The sequence below is a fragment of the Loxodonta africana genome, chromosome 7 (assembly GCF_030014295.1).
Source record: "Loxodonta africana isolate mLoxAfr1 chromosome 7, mLoxAfr1.hap2, whole genome shotgun sequence".
NCBI lineage: Eukaryota > Metazoa > Chordata > Mammalia > Proboscidea > Elephantidae > Loxodonta > Loxodonta africana.
In genome coordinates this window covers 9,624,987-9,640,312 of record NC_087348.1, presented here as the reverse complement: position 1 = coordinate 9,640,312, position 15,326 = coordinate 9,624,987, and the positions used below count along the sequence as shown (strand labels likewise).

The 15,326-nt window shown below is 49.8% G+C and overlaps 1 protein-coding gene and 1 long non-coding RNA gene across 3 annotated transcripts in view; both read left to right on the top strand.

Moving 5' to 3' along the window:
- Window positions 1-3,121, top strand: part of LOC111753183 (uncharacterized) — a 53,905-nt gene extending 50,784 nt beyond the window's left edge. For both annotated transcript variants that reach the window (XR_010322407.1, XR_010322406.1), the window contains exon 5: window positions 75-3,121. This is a non-coding gene — a long non-coding RNA (uncharacterized LOC111753183). The remainder of the gene's footprint in view (window positions 1-74) is intronic.
- A 7,442-nt stretch (window positions 3,122-10,563) lies between these two features.
- Window positions 10,564-12,262, top strand: SPDYC (speedy/RINGO cell cycle regulator family member C). Its single transcript, XM_064288923.1, has 5 exons — window positions 10,564-10,707; window positions 10,924-10,982; window positions 11,402-11,487; window positions 11,588-11,759; window positions 11,840-12,262. The coding sequence occupies exons 1-5, from the start codon at window positions 10,566-10,568 to the stop codon at window positions 12,260-12,262; spliced, it is 882 nt and encodes a 293-aa protein (XP_064144993.1). The 5' UTR covers window positions 10,564-10,565.
- The last annotated feature ends 3,064 nt before the right edge of the window (window positions 12,263-15,326 follow it).

The following is a 15,326-nucleotide window of genomic DNA, read 5'->3' as shown; positions in this document are numbered from 1 at the left end:
TATTATTAAGAGTAAAACTTTTAAATTGAGATATATTTTTTAATTAATTATGTAGTCATCCTCTTTGTCTCTAGTTACCACCTGTCAGTTTGTTGTGCGGTGGTGGCCTGTGTGTTGCTGTGATGCCAGAAGCTATGCCACGTATTTCAAATACCAGCAGGGTTACCCATGGTGGACAGGTTTCAGCAGAGCTTCCAGACTAAGAAGGGCTTGGTGATCTACTTCTGGAAGTTAGCCAGTGAAAACCTTACGGATCACAACAGAACATTGCCTCATTCACTTACTTTGAACATGTCTGTAATGGATTGAATTGTGTCCCCCCAAAATATGTGTCAACTTGGTTAGGCCATGTGTGGTTGTCCTCCATTTTATGATTTTCCTATGTGTTGTTGAGTCATGATCTCTGCCTTTGCTTAAAGAGGATTAGGGTGGGATGTAACAACATTGCTCAGGTCACATCCCTGATCCAATGTAAAGGGAGTTTCCCTGGGGAGCAAGCAGAGAGCTGTGGACCTCATACCACGAAGAAAGAAGCACCGGTAGCTGAGCACGTCCTTTGGACTCAGGGTTCCTGTGCGGAGAAGCCCCTAGTCCAGGGGAAGATGGATGAGAAAGACCTTCCTCCAGAGCCGACAGAGAAAGCCTTCCCCTGAAGCCAATACCCTGAATTTGGACTTCTTGCCTACTAGACTTTGAGAAAAAAAAAAAACTTCCCTTTGTTAAAGCCATCCACTTGTATTTCTGTTATAGCAGCACTAGATGACTAAGACAGAGTTTGGTACCCAGAGAGTGGGGTGCTGCTCTAACAGATACCTAAAATGTAGAAGTGCTTTTGAAACTGTGAATGGTTAGAAGTCTGGGAGCTCAGCTGAACCCTGTCTGCCACGGGTGACCCTGCTGGTATCTGAATACCTGTGGCATAGCTTCCAGTGTCATAGCAACACGCAAGCCCCCACGGTACAACAAACTGACAGACACGTGGGGGTATGGTTTTAGGTGTAACTCTAAAAACAGCATCTGGTGGCGTATTAATTAGCATAGTATAGATTATGCTGTGATTATTGTGGGATGTAAATATACTGTTATATGACGAAAGGGAGTTAAAGTGACAGGTAGGATTAAGGTTACTAATCAGCTGACCTTAAAATAGGGCGATTATCCTGGATTATTCAGGTGGGCCCATTGTAGTCACAAGGGTCCTTAAATATGGATGAGGGAAGCAGAAGAGTCCATGTCAGAGTGACACAGTGTGAGAAAGACTTGATCAGCCATTTTGGCTTTGAAGGTGGAAGGGGATCATGAGCCAAGGCACGCAGGCAGCCTCAGGAAGGTGGAAAAGGGAAGAAAACAGATGCTCCCTGGAGCCTCCAGAAAGGAACAGCCCTGCCAACACCTTGATTTTAGCGCAGTGATAACCATTTTGGAGTTCTGACCTCCAGCATGTGTTTATGCTGTAACATAGTAAATTCGTGTTGTCTTAAGTCGTTAAGTTAGCAGCGATTTGTTACAGCCCCAAGTAGGAATCCAATAAGAAACAACCCAAAAATCTCAGTGGCTCTCAAAAACAAAAGTTTATTTCCTGTTCATATTACCTGCCCTTTACGGTTCAGCTTTGACTCCATTTCTTATTCCAGAACCCAGGCCAGACGCTGCCCCCACCTGGGACACACCAGGCTCAGGGCAGGTGCAAAAGAGCAATGGCTTTTAACTCATATGCTCTAATGTGGCATACACCATTTCTGCTCAAATTCCATTGGTAAAGCCAAGTCACATGGCTAAGCATAACATGGGGCTGGAAGTAGACTCCTCCTCAAAGGAAGGACACCAGGAGAGGTCCTGTAGGGAGGGCCTAGCATGTATGAAACCCTGGGGCAAGAAGGAATGGGATTAACAGAATTGAGAGAACTGGTGGGACCTGGAGGGCGGTGGTGGAGGGGCAGGGCCAGGGATGTGGCTGGAGAAGTGAGCCAGGACCTATTGTGCCAGGCATGCAAGCTATTTATTCACTCAACAAATATGAGCGATACAACTACGTACCAGGCCCTGAACCATGGCTGGAGGTTCGAGGATGAGTAAGGCTGACAAAATCCCTGTTCTGGAGGCACTGACCTTCTAGAGGGAAAAAAGGACAAGAAGTAAACAAGGAAGCACGATGCCAGACCATGATAAGTAAGCACCACGGTTAAGGAGCTTGTATTTTTTGTATTTTATTAAAAGGAGTCCCTGGTTGGTGCAAATAGTTAACACATTTGCCTGCTAACCAAAAGGTTGCAAGTTTGAGTCCACCCAGAGGTGCTTTGGAAGAAAGGCCTGGAGATGTAGTTCCAAAAATCAACTTGACGACAACCGGAAAAAAATTTTATTCAAAGAACTATTTTAAAAAGGTCATTCAGTGTTTGGGGGGAAGAACCATTAGAGGTGGCAGAGAGCAGAAGGATGTGGGGAGACTGTCTAGGGATCATTGCTGTCACCCAGGCTGTAGATGGTGCAGCGTGGACTGGGGAGAAGCTGTGGGGAGGAGAGGAGGGCATGGATTAGGGAGACACTTTGGAGCTAGAAGCCACGATACTTCGTGATAAGTTGGATGTTGGGGATGAGAAGAAGGTAGCAATACTCCCAAATATTTACTCAAGGGAACACAGCCCAGCAGGGAGAACAAAGAGCAAGCAATAGCATGACTGAATCTCACCCAAAAGTGGACCTACTGTGGGATTCTATTTACATAACGTTTGAAAACAGGCAAATGGAACCTGTGATGACAGGCTAGAGCCAGAATATTGTGTTAACTTTGGGGGGAGGGGCAGGATGAGGCCACTGAGACAGGAAGGACGGGTAATGTTGTTTCTTGAATTGGGTGCTGGTTACACAGGTGCGTTCTGACAATTCATCAAGCTGCTCATTTCTGATCTGCACACTTTTCTGAATGGCTGCTATGCCGAAATAAAGTTTACGTAAAAAAACCACTCGCAGGAGACACTGAGGGTCCGTTAAGGGGATGGAAACATTTGGAAATGGGCGGTGGTGGTTGACCAACACGAAGAACACAGTTGGTGTCCCTGAACTGTACATGTGACCAATGTTGAAATGGCAAATGTTCTGTTACATACATACTAGCCATTAGGAGAAAAAAAAAAGACTCCTCGTTGTAGGTTTTTTTGTTTTTTTAGCAACTATTGGTAAGTGGAGCCCTGGTGGCACAGTAGTTAAGAGCTCAGCTGATAACCAAAAGGTTGGCAGTTCGAATCTACTAGCCACTCCTTGGAAGCCCTATGGAGCAGTTCTACTCTGTCCTCTAGGGTTGCTATGACTTGGAATCCACTGGACGGCAACAGGTTATTTTTATTGGTAAGTAGACCGGGAAGGTGCAGGTTCATAGGGCAGATAACAAGTTAGAGGTGCCTGAGAATCCGGGGGAGTCCTTGGGTGGGGCAAACAGTTAAAATCCTGGGCTGCTAACCGAAAGTTTGGAGGCTCGAGTCCACCCAGAGGCACCTCAGATTAAAGGCCTAGTGATCTACTTCCTGGAAACCCTGGTGGTGTAGTGGTTAAGTGCTATGGCTGCTAACCAAAGGGTCGGCAGTTCGAATCAGCCAGGCGCTCCTTGGAAACTCTATAGGGCAGTTCTACTCTGTCCTACAGGGTTGCTATGAGTCGGAATCGACTTGATGGCACTGGGTTTGGTTTTTGGGTTTTTTTTTATCTGCTTCTGAGAAATCAGCCATCACAAACTCTGTGGAGCACAGTTCCACTCTGATACACGTGAGGTTGCCATGAGTTGGAGTCAACTGAACAGCAGCTGGTGGTTTTGAGAATTCAAGTGCAGATGTTGAAAGGGCAGCTGGAGATACAAGGGTGGATTGTGAAGAGCAGTCAGGGCCGGGAGGAGCCTTTGGATTTAGATGAGGAAATTCAGGGAGCAATTTTGGGGAGCATGAGCAGTGGCAAGGGGCCAAGAACCAGGCCTGGAACATTCGCTGTCTTTTGCCTCCTGGGCCAGTGTTCTAGGGCAACCTTCACCCATCCACACTCCAGACTTACCTGCTCATTTTCCCCACCTTCCTCCTCCCCGCCAGGCCTCTCTGCCATAGCGTGGCCTCATATGTGTCCAGCTAGGGCAGCTTGGAAGTCCCACGCCTCTGGCCCTTTTCCGACAGTGACCTGCTCTTGGCTGCCTCTCTTCATTGCCTGGTTTTTGTCCTCTCTCTGGGGTAATAGGCCTTCAGGGATGGGAGAAACCCTGCCTTTGAAATCCTTTTCACAATCTATACCAAAACTATTGATAAATGGCATGTCCTCAAAGTTAAAATCTTTTGCTCTGTGAAAGACACTGTTAAGAGAATGAAAACACGAGCTACAGTTTGGTAGAAGATATTTGCAAATCATATATCTGACAAAGGACTTGTATCCAGAATATGTAAAGAATGCTCTAGGCCCAACAGTAAGAAAACGAACAATCCAATTAAAAAACTGCAGGCAAAAACTCAAACACACTTCACCAAAGAAATATGTGAATGGAAAATAAACACATGAAAAGATGCTGTCTTAGGCTGGGTTCTCTAGAGAAGCAAAACCAGTTAAGTGTATAAATATATACACAGAGAGATTTATATCAAGGAAATGGGTCATTCGATCGTAGAGGCTGGAATATCCCAAGTCCATGGTTAGGATAGAGGCTCCTCCTGCCTCACAGTCACAGGGGCTGGTGAACCCAAGTTCGGCAGGTCAGACAGCAGGGCTCTTGCTTACAGGTTTCAAAGATGGAGGAATCCCAAGACTGGCAGGGGAGACTGCAGGTAACTGCTAGCTCCAGTCGCAAGAACTGGAGGTCAGATGAATAGGAGCCAGCTATTCAGTGGATCCCGAGTGAGCAAAAGCCCATGAGCCTTGCTGAAAAGTCCACTTATATTGTTGGATGCAGGCCACACCCCCAAGGAAACTCCCTTTCAACTGACTGGCTACTCATAGCAGATCCCATCATGGAGGTGATCATATTATATCAAATCTCATCATGAAGTGATCATATCATCATATAACTGTCAAAGTACATCATAACTGCCAAACCAGAATTGTGGCCCAGCCAAGCTGACACACAACAGATGCTCAATATTATTAGCCATTAGGGAAATGGACACTAAAGCCCTTGTCAGATACCACTGCACACCTATCCTTGTTAGCTGCCGTTAAGTCAGCTCTGACTCACGTGCGACCTTATTATAACAGAATGAAATATGGTCGGGTCCTACACCCTCGTTGCTTTGTTTGAGGCCATTGTTGCAGCTACTGTGTCAATCCATCTTGTTAAGGGTCTTCCTCTTTTTTGCTAACCCTCTACTTCACAAAGCATGATGTCCTTTTCCAGGGACTGGTCCCTTCTGATAGCACAACCAAAGTATAAGAGACAAAGTCTCGCCATCCTTGCTTCTAAGGAGCATTCTAGTTGTACATCCTCTAAGACAGATTTGTTCATTCTTCTAGCAGTCCACGGTATATTCAATATTCTTCGCCAATACCACAATTCAAATGCATCAATTTCTTCTTTGTTCTTTTTTTTTAACCTATTAAAAAAAAAAAAGGAGGGCTAAAATAATAATAATAAAAAAAACACAATACAAAATAACCACTCTGAAAAATGGTTTGGCAGTTTCTTATAAAGTTAAACACATTATTATCATACGACCTTAGAAAAATTAAAACACATCCATATGAAAACCTGTACACAAATGTTCATAGCAGCTTTATTTGCTGAAGCCCCAAACTGGAAATAACTCAAGAGTCCTTCAGCAAGAAAATGAAAACTGTGGTACATCCAAGCCACCAAATGCTACTCAGTCATAAAAAGGAAAGGAGTCCCTGGGTGGGGCAAACGGTTAATGCACTAGGCTGCTAAACAAAAAGTTGAAGGTTTTAGTCCACCCAAAGGCACCTTGGAAGAAAGGCCTGGCAATCTACCTCCCGAAAAATCACTCATTGAAAACCCTATAGAGCACAGGTCTACTCTGACACACCTTGGGTCACTATGAGTCAAAGTCAACTCTACAGCAATTGGTTAATAAAAAGGAATGAACTATTGATACATACAACAACCTGGATGGATCTCAAAGTCATTATATTGAGTGAAAAAAAGCCAGTCACAAAAGGTCATATACTGTATAATTCCATCTATATAGCATTCTTGAAATGACAAAATTATCAAGCTGGACAACAGAGTAGTGGTTGCTAGGGGCAGGGGTGGCATCATGGATTGAATTGTGTCCCCCCAAAATATGTGTCAACTTGATTAGGCCATGATTCCCAGTATCGTGTGGTGGTCTTCCATTTTGTGATTACAATTTTATGTTAAAGAGGATTAGGGTGGGATTGTAACACCCTTACTAAGATCACATCTCTGATCCAATGTAAACGGAGTTTCCCTGGAGTGTGGCCTGCACCAGGTTTTACCTTACAAGAGATAAAAGGAAAGGGAACCAAGCAAAGAGTGGGGACCTCATATGACCAAAAAAGCAGTGCCGGTTGCAAACCGTGTCCTTTGGACCTGAGATTCCTGCACAGAGAAACTCCTAGTCTAGGGGAAGATTGACGACAAAGACCTTCCTCCAGAGCGACAGAGAGAAAGATGTGCCCTAGAGCTGATGCCCTGAATTTGGACTTCTAGCCTGCTAGACTGTGAGAGAATAAATTTCTCTTTGCTGAAGCAATCCACTTGTGGTATTTCTGTTATAGCAGCACTAGATGACTAAGACAGGTGGGTAGGGATAGAGGAGCGAGTTTCTTTGAGGTGATGGGACACTTTTGTATTCTGATTGAGGTGGTGGTTACACAAATCTATGCATGTGATAAAATGGGTAGAACTAGAAACAAACAAACAAACCCTAAAATGAATGCGGGTAGAGATGGGGAATTCTGAATAAAGCCTGTGGTTTAGTGGTATCATTACCAGTTTCCTGGGTCTGATAATCGTACTGTGGTTATGTGAGATGTTAACACTGGGGGAAGCTGGGTGAAGGGCACATGGAAAATTTCTTTGCTTTTTTTTTTTAGGCGACATCTGCATCTGTCTAAAATTCTTTCAAAATAAAAAGTTTTAAAAAAAATTCTTCCCAATGTGGAGAGTGTTAGATTTCTGAGCAGCAGGGGGCTGGCACTGAAGGGAATGGGCCTGGAGCCCACCCAGGGTTAAGGCGATGTGCCCACTCACAGGCTGTTTATTTTTGTAACCCCTTATTGATCTCTAGACTTATTTATGGTGGGGAGGAGGAAGAGGGTGAAGATAGCTGGTCCAGGGGATTCATTCACATTTTACTGAGCACCTTCCTATGTCAGGCTTTGTCCGGGGACATTGTTGGACCAGACAGCCAGGCCACCTGGCTTACACGTCAGCACGAGGCCCAAGCAGGTCGGCCTGGTCGAAACTCAGCTTTCCACTTACTAGCTGTTGGCAGCAAGTGACTTCACCTCTTCGGAAACAACCAAAACTCTGTGGTTTATTGTGTTTTTTTTTTTTTAAAACGAGGCTACTAATAATAGCCACTTCACAGGGTTACTGTGAAGAACAAATGCACTGAGTCATGTATGGCCTCTTTAGTAAGCACCATGTACCTGTGTTTAGAGCTGGCCGTGGAGGCTGCTATGTTCACAGACTGACCATTCTGGGGGAGGCCGACAACAAACAGATGATGGAGAGCCACATGGGAGCAAAACAGATGCCTTGATGAAGACCAGGTGGTCAGAGAAGGCCTTGATGGCCTCAGGGAACACAGATGGGGGCCAGGAGGTAGACCAAGACACAGAGACTAAGGAGATCCAGACAGACCCAGACCTAGAGACCCCCAGAGACCCAGAGACCGAGATTAAGACACTCAGGGAGACCAAGAGACCTAGAAAGACCCAGAGACCTTCAGACCTAGACATCTTCAAACTTAGAGACCTCAAGAGACCCAGAGAGACACAGACAACCAGACTAAGAAACCCAGAGAGACACAGGTGCCCAAAGACATCAAGAGAGTCAGAGAGACCCAGAGAGACCTAGAGAGACTGAGACACCCAGAGACCAAGGGACACTGAGACTGGGAGACCCAGAGAGGCCCAGAGGGATGCAGACACACCCAGAACCAGAGGGACCATGAGACCCAGAGACTTAGAGTCCCAGAGACTTAGAGAGACCCAGCAACACCAAGAAACTCAGAGATACGGAGACTATCAAGACCCAGGAATTCTGAGAGACTCAGAAACCCAGAGGGACCCAGAGATACCAAAAGACTCAGAGACACCCAGAGACTCTGAGGCCCAGAATTTCAGAGATACCCAGGGAGATCTGGAGAGAGCCAGAGATGCAGCGAGACTGAGAGACTCAGGGAGACTGAGAGACCCACAGGTACAGTGGGACACAGAGAGACCCCAACAGATCCAGAGAGTTTGAGGGATTCAGAGACTGGGGGACTCAGAGAGGCAGAGAGGCAACAAGACACAAGACACAAAATGCAAAACCCATTGCCATCAAGTCGACTCCAACTTATAGTGACCCTATAGGACACAGCAGAATTGCCCCCATAGGGTTTCCGAGGAGTGCCTGGTGGATTCGAACTGCCGACCCTTTGGTTAGCAGCTGTAGCTCTTAACCACTACACCAGACACAAAAGGAGGGGCAATACCCAGGGGTGAAAATCCACACTGGGCAGCTTGGGCCAAGGCCTGAGGAGGGGAACAGAGATGGGATAAAGCAGGCCTCCATGGGTGCCAGGTATCCCACTGGCGATGGGCAGTTTGTGTCACAGGAAGAAGCCTGCCTCTGGGGCCTGGGGACCTGGGGACCTGGCCCTGCCCTCATCACCCACCTGGCTTAGCTCACATTTCCTGCAGGATTTTGAGTACAAGTGGTGAACTCCTCTCAGGGCCTCCATTTCTATTAAATACATATTTTAAAAGTCCCCTGTTGAATATGTGAGGTAACGCAGACCATGACTGCCCCATAGGATGGATGTGAGAACAAAATGCGCCAGTGAGGACGAAAAGACTGTAGGTACCTGGGGGGAAGGCTGGTGGTCCTGTGGTGGAGGCCTACTCTCCCACCTTGGGGTGCCAGCCCCAAGATCCCAGAGGGCTTCGGAGGAGGATGTGGCCTTTAGCAATCGCAACCCAAAGACAATGAGCTCTCTTGCTCTCAGGCTTTCGGGTTCCTGCATCAAAATAAAAGAGATCCCTGGGTGGTTCAAGCGGTTGGCGCTCCGTTACTAACCTAAAGGTTGGTGGTTTGAACCCTTCCGCGTCAGTGGGAAAGGCTGCAGCCAAGAAAACCCTATGGAGCAGTTCTACTCTGTGACACAAGGGGTCGCCATGAATCGGAATCAACTCCGCAGCCACAGGTGTTTTGTTTTTTGATCCTAAAACAAACACAGACACACCCAGCGCCCCCGCCTCAGCAAAGCACAATCAGTGAATTAAACATCCGCCTAAAGCCCGGGCCTCATTCCCCGCTCAGCACCTTGGCTCTGCGTAAGCAAAGGCCGGGGAGGGGTCCCGCCTGGGCTCCCTACCCGCCCTGCGGCCTTCAGGCCTTGGGGTCCAGCTGGCCTGCACGCACCGCTTCGTAGGTGGTAAAGCCGCAGGTGACTGGCTTCACTGGCAGGTAGTGGTGGATGGTGACGACAAGCCCTACCCGCTCCCTAAGCAGGGGCTGATTGGCGGAGGGCCTGGACGAGGCGGGGCAGCTCTGGGGCTATTTAACCCAAGGGGGTCGCGGTCTAGGAGTTATGCTGTAGGTCATTGCTGAGCTCAGGTAAGGCCTCTGGGGACAGGAGGTGGGGCGGGCTGTAGGGGCCTAGGTGGAGGTCCCATTGTTGACCCCGCGGTGGTGGGGGGTACCGTCGCCTGAGCCCTTTAGTTGACGTCTCTCTCCAGCGGTGATGGAGGATTTAGGAAAGTAGCTTGAAATGCTGGAGGCGGCCTCACCTAGCCTTAATCCAAGTGCTAGTCTAGTATCTTTCCTTTCTTTGGGCCTCAGTTTCCACATGTGTGAATTCAGGAGTCGGTGACCCTTTCAACTCTGCCGCTCTGGTGCGGGCTTGGGGGTTGAGAGTTGGGGGCCAGGAGCAGTTAAACTCTTGGACTTTTGGAGTCAAACAGGCTCCACCTTTAACTGGCTGTGAGAGCTCCATGCCTCAGTTTCCCCGTTTGCAGAATGGGTCTAACATTGTACTTGCCTTCCTGGATAAGATAATGGGTAAACCATTTAGCACAGCTTCCGGCAATTAGTGAGCCACAGTGGTGCTCCTGGCTACAGTTACTACTCCCCAGACCTGGCCTGGCGTGCCAAGCGAGTAGGGTGTTGTCACCTCTTGGAACTTTGTTTCTTTTCTGGCTCCCCCACCCCACATGGTTCCCAGCTACCTTCTGTTCTGAGGCCCCAAGTTGCCACACCCATACTTCCACCTTCTTGAGGTCTCCTGTCCTGCACGCTTCACCCCCCTTGACTTGTGGGGGAACAGGGGACAGGTGCTGAGTCCTGGGGCTGCTTTCCCTACAGGTCACCCTGCCCCACCCCACCCCACCCCACCCCTACCCCCTATGAGATGAGTGCCACCCAAGACCCTGCCACTGTCCCTGTGGTAGCCACCCAGGTGAAACTGGGAGGCTGGAGCTGTCCAAGAGGGGGCAGTGGGTCTCTCCTTTCCCGCCGGCACCAGGAGCTCCACACCTTCCTCAACCTTCTGGGTGAGTTTATTTGGCTGGCATGGGAGGGGCTGTAGGGGCCAAGTTTGAAAACAAATGTGAAGGGTGGGACCTAGACCTACCACTTCCGCTCTCAGGTGGCCCAGGTTTGGCAGGTTGGAGGGGGTGGTGCCAGTGGAACCTTGGGCTTTGGCGCCCTGATGCCACTTTTGTCTTGGGGAGTAACCTGGGACCACTGTTTCTCCTTTTCACCTCCAGAGGATAGTTTCATCCAGCAATTCCTCTCCAGAGACCCCTGTTTCCAGATCTCGGATAAGGTGAGGGGGGCAGAGTGCAGGTAGAGGCGGGGGCTCACTTGGGGACAAGGTTGAATTCTGCTACTTTATTGGGGACCCCTGGGCTGATGAAAGGTCCCTGGGTGGTGCAAATGGTTTACACTCAACTGCTAACCTAAAGGTTGGTGGTTTGAACCCGTGCAGCAGCACTGTGGAAGAAAGGCCTGGCAACCTGCTTCCGTAAAGATTACAGCCAAGAAAACTCTATGGAGCGGTTCTACTCTGTAACACATGCAGTTGTCATGAGTCAGAATCGACTCTGATGGCACGGGTTTGGTTTTTCGTTTTGCTCTGGTAGGAGGAGCAGTCTTTTCTTCCACCCACCAAAATTTCCTTGGGTACAAAGGTCCTGGCCCCTAGTCCTCCCCACTGACATCTAACCCTCACCCCTTTCTCTGCAGTATCTCCTGGCCATGGTGCTGGTTTACTTCCAGCGTGCCAGCCTGCAGCTCAGCGAATACACCCACAGCAACCTGTTCTTGGCACTGTGAGTTGGGGAGGTGGTGGAGAGACTTGCTGGGAGTTGTAGGATGGGACAGGACAGATGCTATGGCCTCTGCTCCCTGGCCCCATGCCCCTGTGATCAGGTACCTTGCAAATGACATGGAAGAGGACCTGGAGGACCCCAAGTGTGAGATTTTCCCATGGGCACTTGGTGAAGATTGGCGTCCTTGGGTGGCAGACTTCTTGCACCAGAGGGACAAGCTGTGGGCCCGGATGGGCTTCCGGGCTGCCGTGAGCCGTCAGTGCTGCGAGGAGGTGCGGCCCAGCAGCATCCCTGAGTGGGAGAAAGAGGCTAGGCCTGCCACCCCACTGACCACCCACTTGCCTCCTCCCAGGTCATGGCAAAGGAGCCATCCCACTGGGCCTGGACACGGGAGCGGCGCCCCCACCATGGGGGCGCTCAGAGGGGCTGCCCAGAGGCCCCGGTCTCCCTGCCCCGGGGCCCTGGGCTCTCACCACCCCATTGCTCCCTTTGTGGTTTGCCTCCGTGCCACCGCCGCCCCACGCCCCCCTTGCCTGTCTCATTCAAGTGCTCCTCTCCAACCCCTGTGTGGCATCACCCTTCCTCCCACACTTGTCTCTCAGTGGCCGAAGACCCCTGGGATGGGGGCTTCATCATTGTCCTGCCCCCTCAGCTGCACCTGGAGCCAGGCACCTATGCCCTCCATAGTAAGCGGGAACAGGGGCTGTGGGCCGGGGGCAAGAATGGGGAATGGCAGGACGGGAGGAGGGGCACATGGGCCCCCCTAGCTGTGTGAGCTTGTCCCCAGGCAGGCTTCTGCTCTGAGCCTTGCTCTGTCCTTCTCTGTCCAGTCCTCCCAGAGCCTCCGCTATGCCCTGGGCCCTGATGCTTGGCACAGCGAAGAGCAGCTTGTCTGCTGACCCGATGCTCCCCTGGCTGTGGCCCGGGGCCTCCTGTCCTGTCTTGTTGGCCTCAGGCTGGCAGTACTGCCCATGCCCCCTGCCCCTTTCTCCCAGCCTGCATCTTGTACCCACTCTGGTCCCGGTCCCTTCAAATAAACTCGTGTCCACAGGACACCAACTGTGCTTAGGCCCTGGCCTGGCTCCTTGACCCAGGGCAGGGGTTGGGAGGGGGTTGATGGGAACAGGGATCTGCCAGGGTCAGGCCTGTGCCCCTGCCCATTGGTGTGATGTAGGCCAGTTATCATTGTCCTGAACCTCAATTTCTCCTCTAAAACATCTATCACCTATGGATGACGGCAGCAGGGATGGAATTAAATGAAGTGTATACAGTCCATAGGAGAGGCCTGGAACCTATTTAAAAAAAAAAAAAATGCTCAAATGGAAAACAGCTCTACAGTCAGGCTAGAAATGCCTCAAGGCCAAGTCTGTTTAGGAATAAAACATGGTCCCCGCCCTGAGCTGATGTAGTATTATAATACAACCCCCCCCCCCAAAAAAAAACCACAATGGGAACCCAAAAGAGTGAATTTCTTGTTCATGGGGGGCAAGGGAGTCTTCCCAGAGGAGGTGGTATTTCAACTGGGCCTTGAACAATGTCCAGTTTGCCCACGGAAGGCAGGGGAAGGATATCCTTGGAAAGACAGTTTAGAGAAGCAATGAACACTTGCTTTCTGGAGCCAGACATAAACTCAGCATGTTACTTCATCTGTCTCCCTGTGTCACCCTTGCCTCATCTGTAAAATGGGTATTACACTAAAGTGGGTGTTGTGAGATTTGAGTGAGTTAATGTGCAAAAGATCTTACGGCAGTATCTGGAGTGAATGGATGCTCAGATGCGGGCCGTGGATGTCTCCGGAAGAAGGGACTGCCACTCACAGGAAGGCAAGAGGAGGCTTGGGGAGGGGCTGGAACAGGAGGTGGAGAAGGCTGGAGGAGAAATCTCCCAGTCAGATGGCAGGAGTCTGGACAAGATCCCCTTCCTGCTTTGTGAGTGGCTCCCTAGGGGCATAGGTTAAGAAAGCCTGGGGATTGAGGACAGTAAGAGCCAAGACAAGGACTAAAAAGTATTTTTACTTAGTTTTTCAAATAGATAATATATTCACACATACATTTTGAATTCTGAACCTAAGAGTCTCCTTCTCCTGACTATCAGCTATCTGGTTTCTCTTCCCAGAAGAAATGACAGTAATAGTTTATGTGTTTCCAAAGAGTCTAAACATACATAACTAAACTCAAAAAACCCACTGCTGTCAAGTTGATTCCAACTTATATCGACTCTATAGGACAAAGTAGAACTGCCCCATAGAGTTTCCAAGGAGCGCCTAGCGGACTCAAACTGCCAACCTCTTGGTTAGCAGCTGTAGCACTTAACCACTACGCCACCACAGTTTCCAAATTGTTATTAAATTATTATTATTAATAAATGATTAATACTGAGGTAAAATTCACATAACACAAAATTAACCATCTTAAAGTGCACAATTTAACGGCACTTAGTACATTCACAGTGCTGTGCAACCAGCACCTCGCCCTAGTTGCAGAACACTTTCATCACCCCCAGATAAATCCCTGAGCCCATTTCTCCCTTCCCCGGTGCCTGACTCTATGGACTTGCCTATTCTAGACATTTCACGTAAATGGACTACAATATGTGGCCTTTTGTGCCTGACTTCTTTCACTCAGCGTAGGTTTTTCAAGGTTCATCCATATTGTAGCATATTTAATGTATTTACATTCAGTATTCATTCCTTCTTAAGACTAAATAATCCTCCACCGTGTGTATGTGCCACATTTTGCTTACCCATTCATCTGTTGGTGGGTGGAAGGTTTGTGAAGGGAAGTGGGTCGGTGGGTCGGGCCAGCGGGCTCTGTGGGGAGAGCTGACCTTTGCTGCCTCTCAGTGCATCTTTCCTCTCCCAGTTCCCTGCTCCTCTGTTCCAGGCACAAAGAACTTGCAGTTCCCCTTATTGGCACGTGCTCCATAACTTTCTGGACTTTGCTGGTGCTGTTCTTTCTGCTTGGAATACCCTCCTCCCACCTCCTTGCCTGCTTAATCCCTACTTGTCCATCAACTCAGCTTCTTTAATCCCCAAAACTGGGCCTGAAGAGCCCCCTCCTGCAGCAGCGGCTGGTCTGCAAAAGTCACAGTTCTTTACAGGGCAAACACCTGCCATGAAGGGCTGAGTCAAGGTTGGATCCGTGTACACTGGTTCCAGCCCTGACTCACCAGGTGAGGCAGCTCAGGCAAGTCATACCCCTCTGGGGTCCCAGTTTTCCTTATTTGTAAACTGCGGGTGAGAGGGGGGTCAGATTAAATCAGTAATTCTTAACCTTTTTCCGGTCGTGGACCCTAGGAGCCTAGGAAAGCTATGGGCTGCTTCCCCAGCAAAATGCTGGGTGCATGTCCTATAAGGGCTGTAGCAACTGCTGGGGTGGGGACCCCGAAGGCGAGTGGAAAGCCCTGAGCTAGGGACCTCAGCAGCGCCCCTCCACCCGCCACACCCCCACTTACTGCAGCTCGGGAGACAGGATCTCCAGGTCCTGGGTGGGCCTGCTGTCCTGCTCGCAGCCTCTGCCGCCCCCTCCTGGGTAAAGCGGCACATGGGCGCTCCCAGGTGGGTGAGCATAGAGTGTGGTGGAGAGGGTAGGGATGCCCACCTCGCTGAGGTTCCCGGCTCCAGAACCTCCGAAACGTCAGAGAAAGCTGGGCTCCCACAGTAGCTCGCTGCACGAACTGGGGGCCCACGGCTGAGAGGGGCAGGGACTTACCCAAGGTCACGCAGCAAGCCCGGGCCGGGAGGCCACGTTCCCCGCGCCCTGCCGGGACGCCCGGAGCCGCTAGGACAGAGGCGGGGAGGCTGCCGGCCAGGAGCCGGACGGCGGCGCGACAGGCGGGTG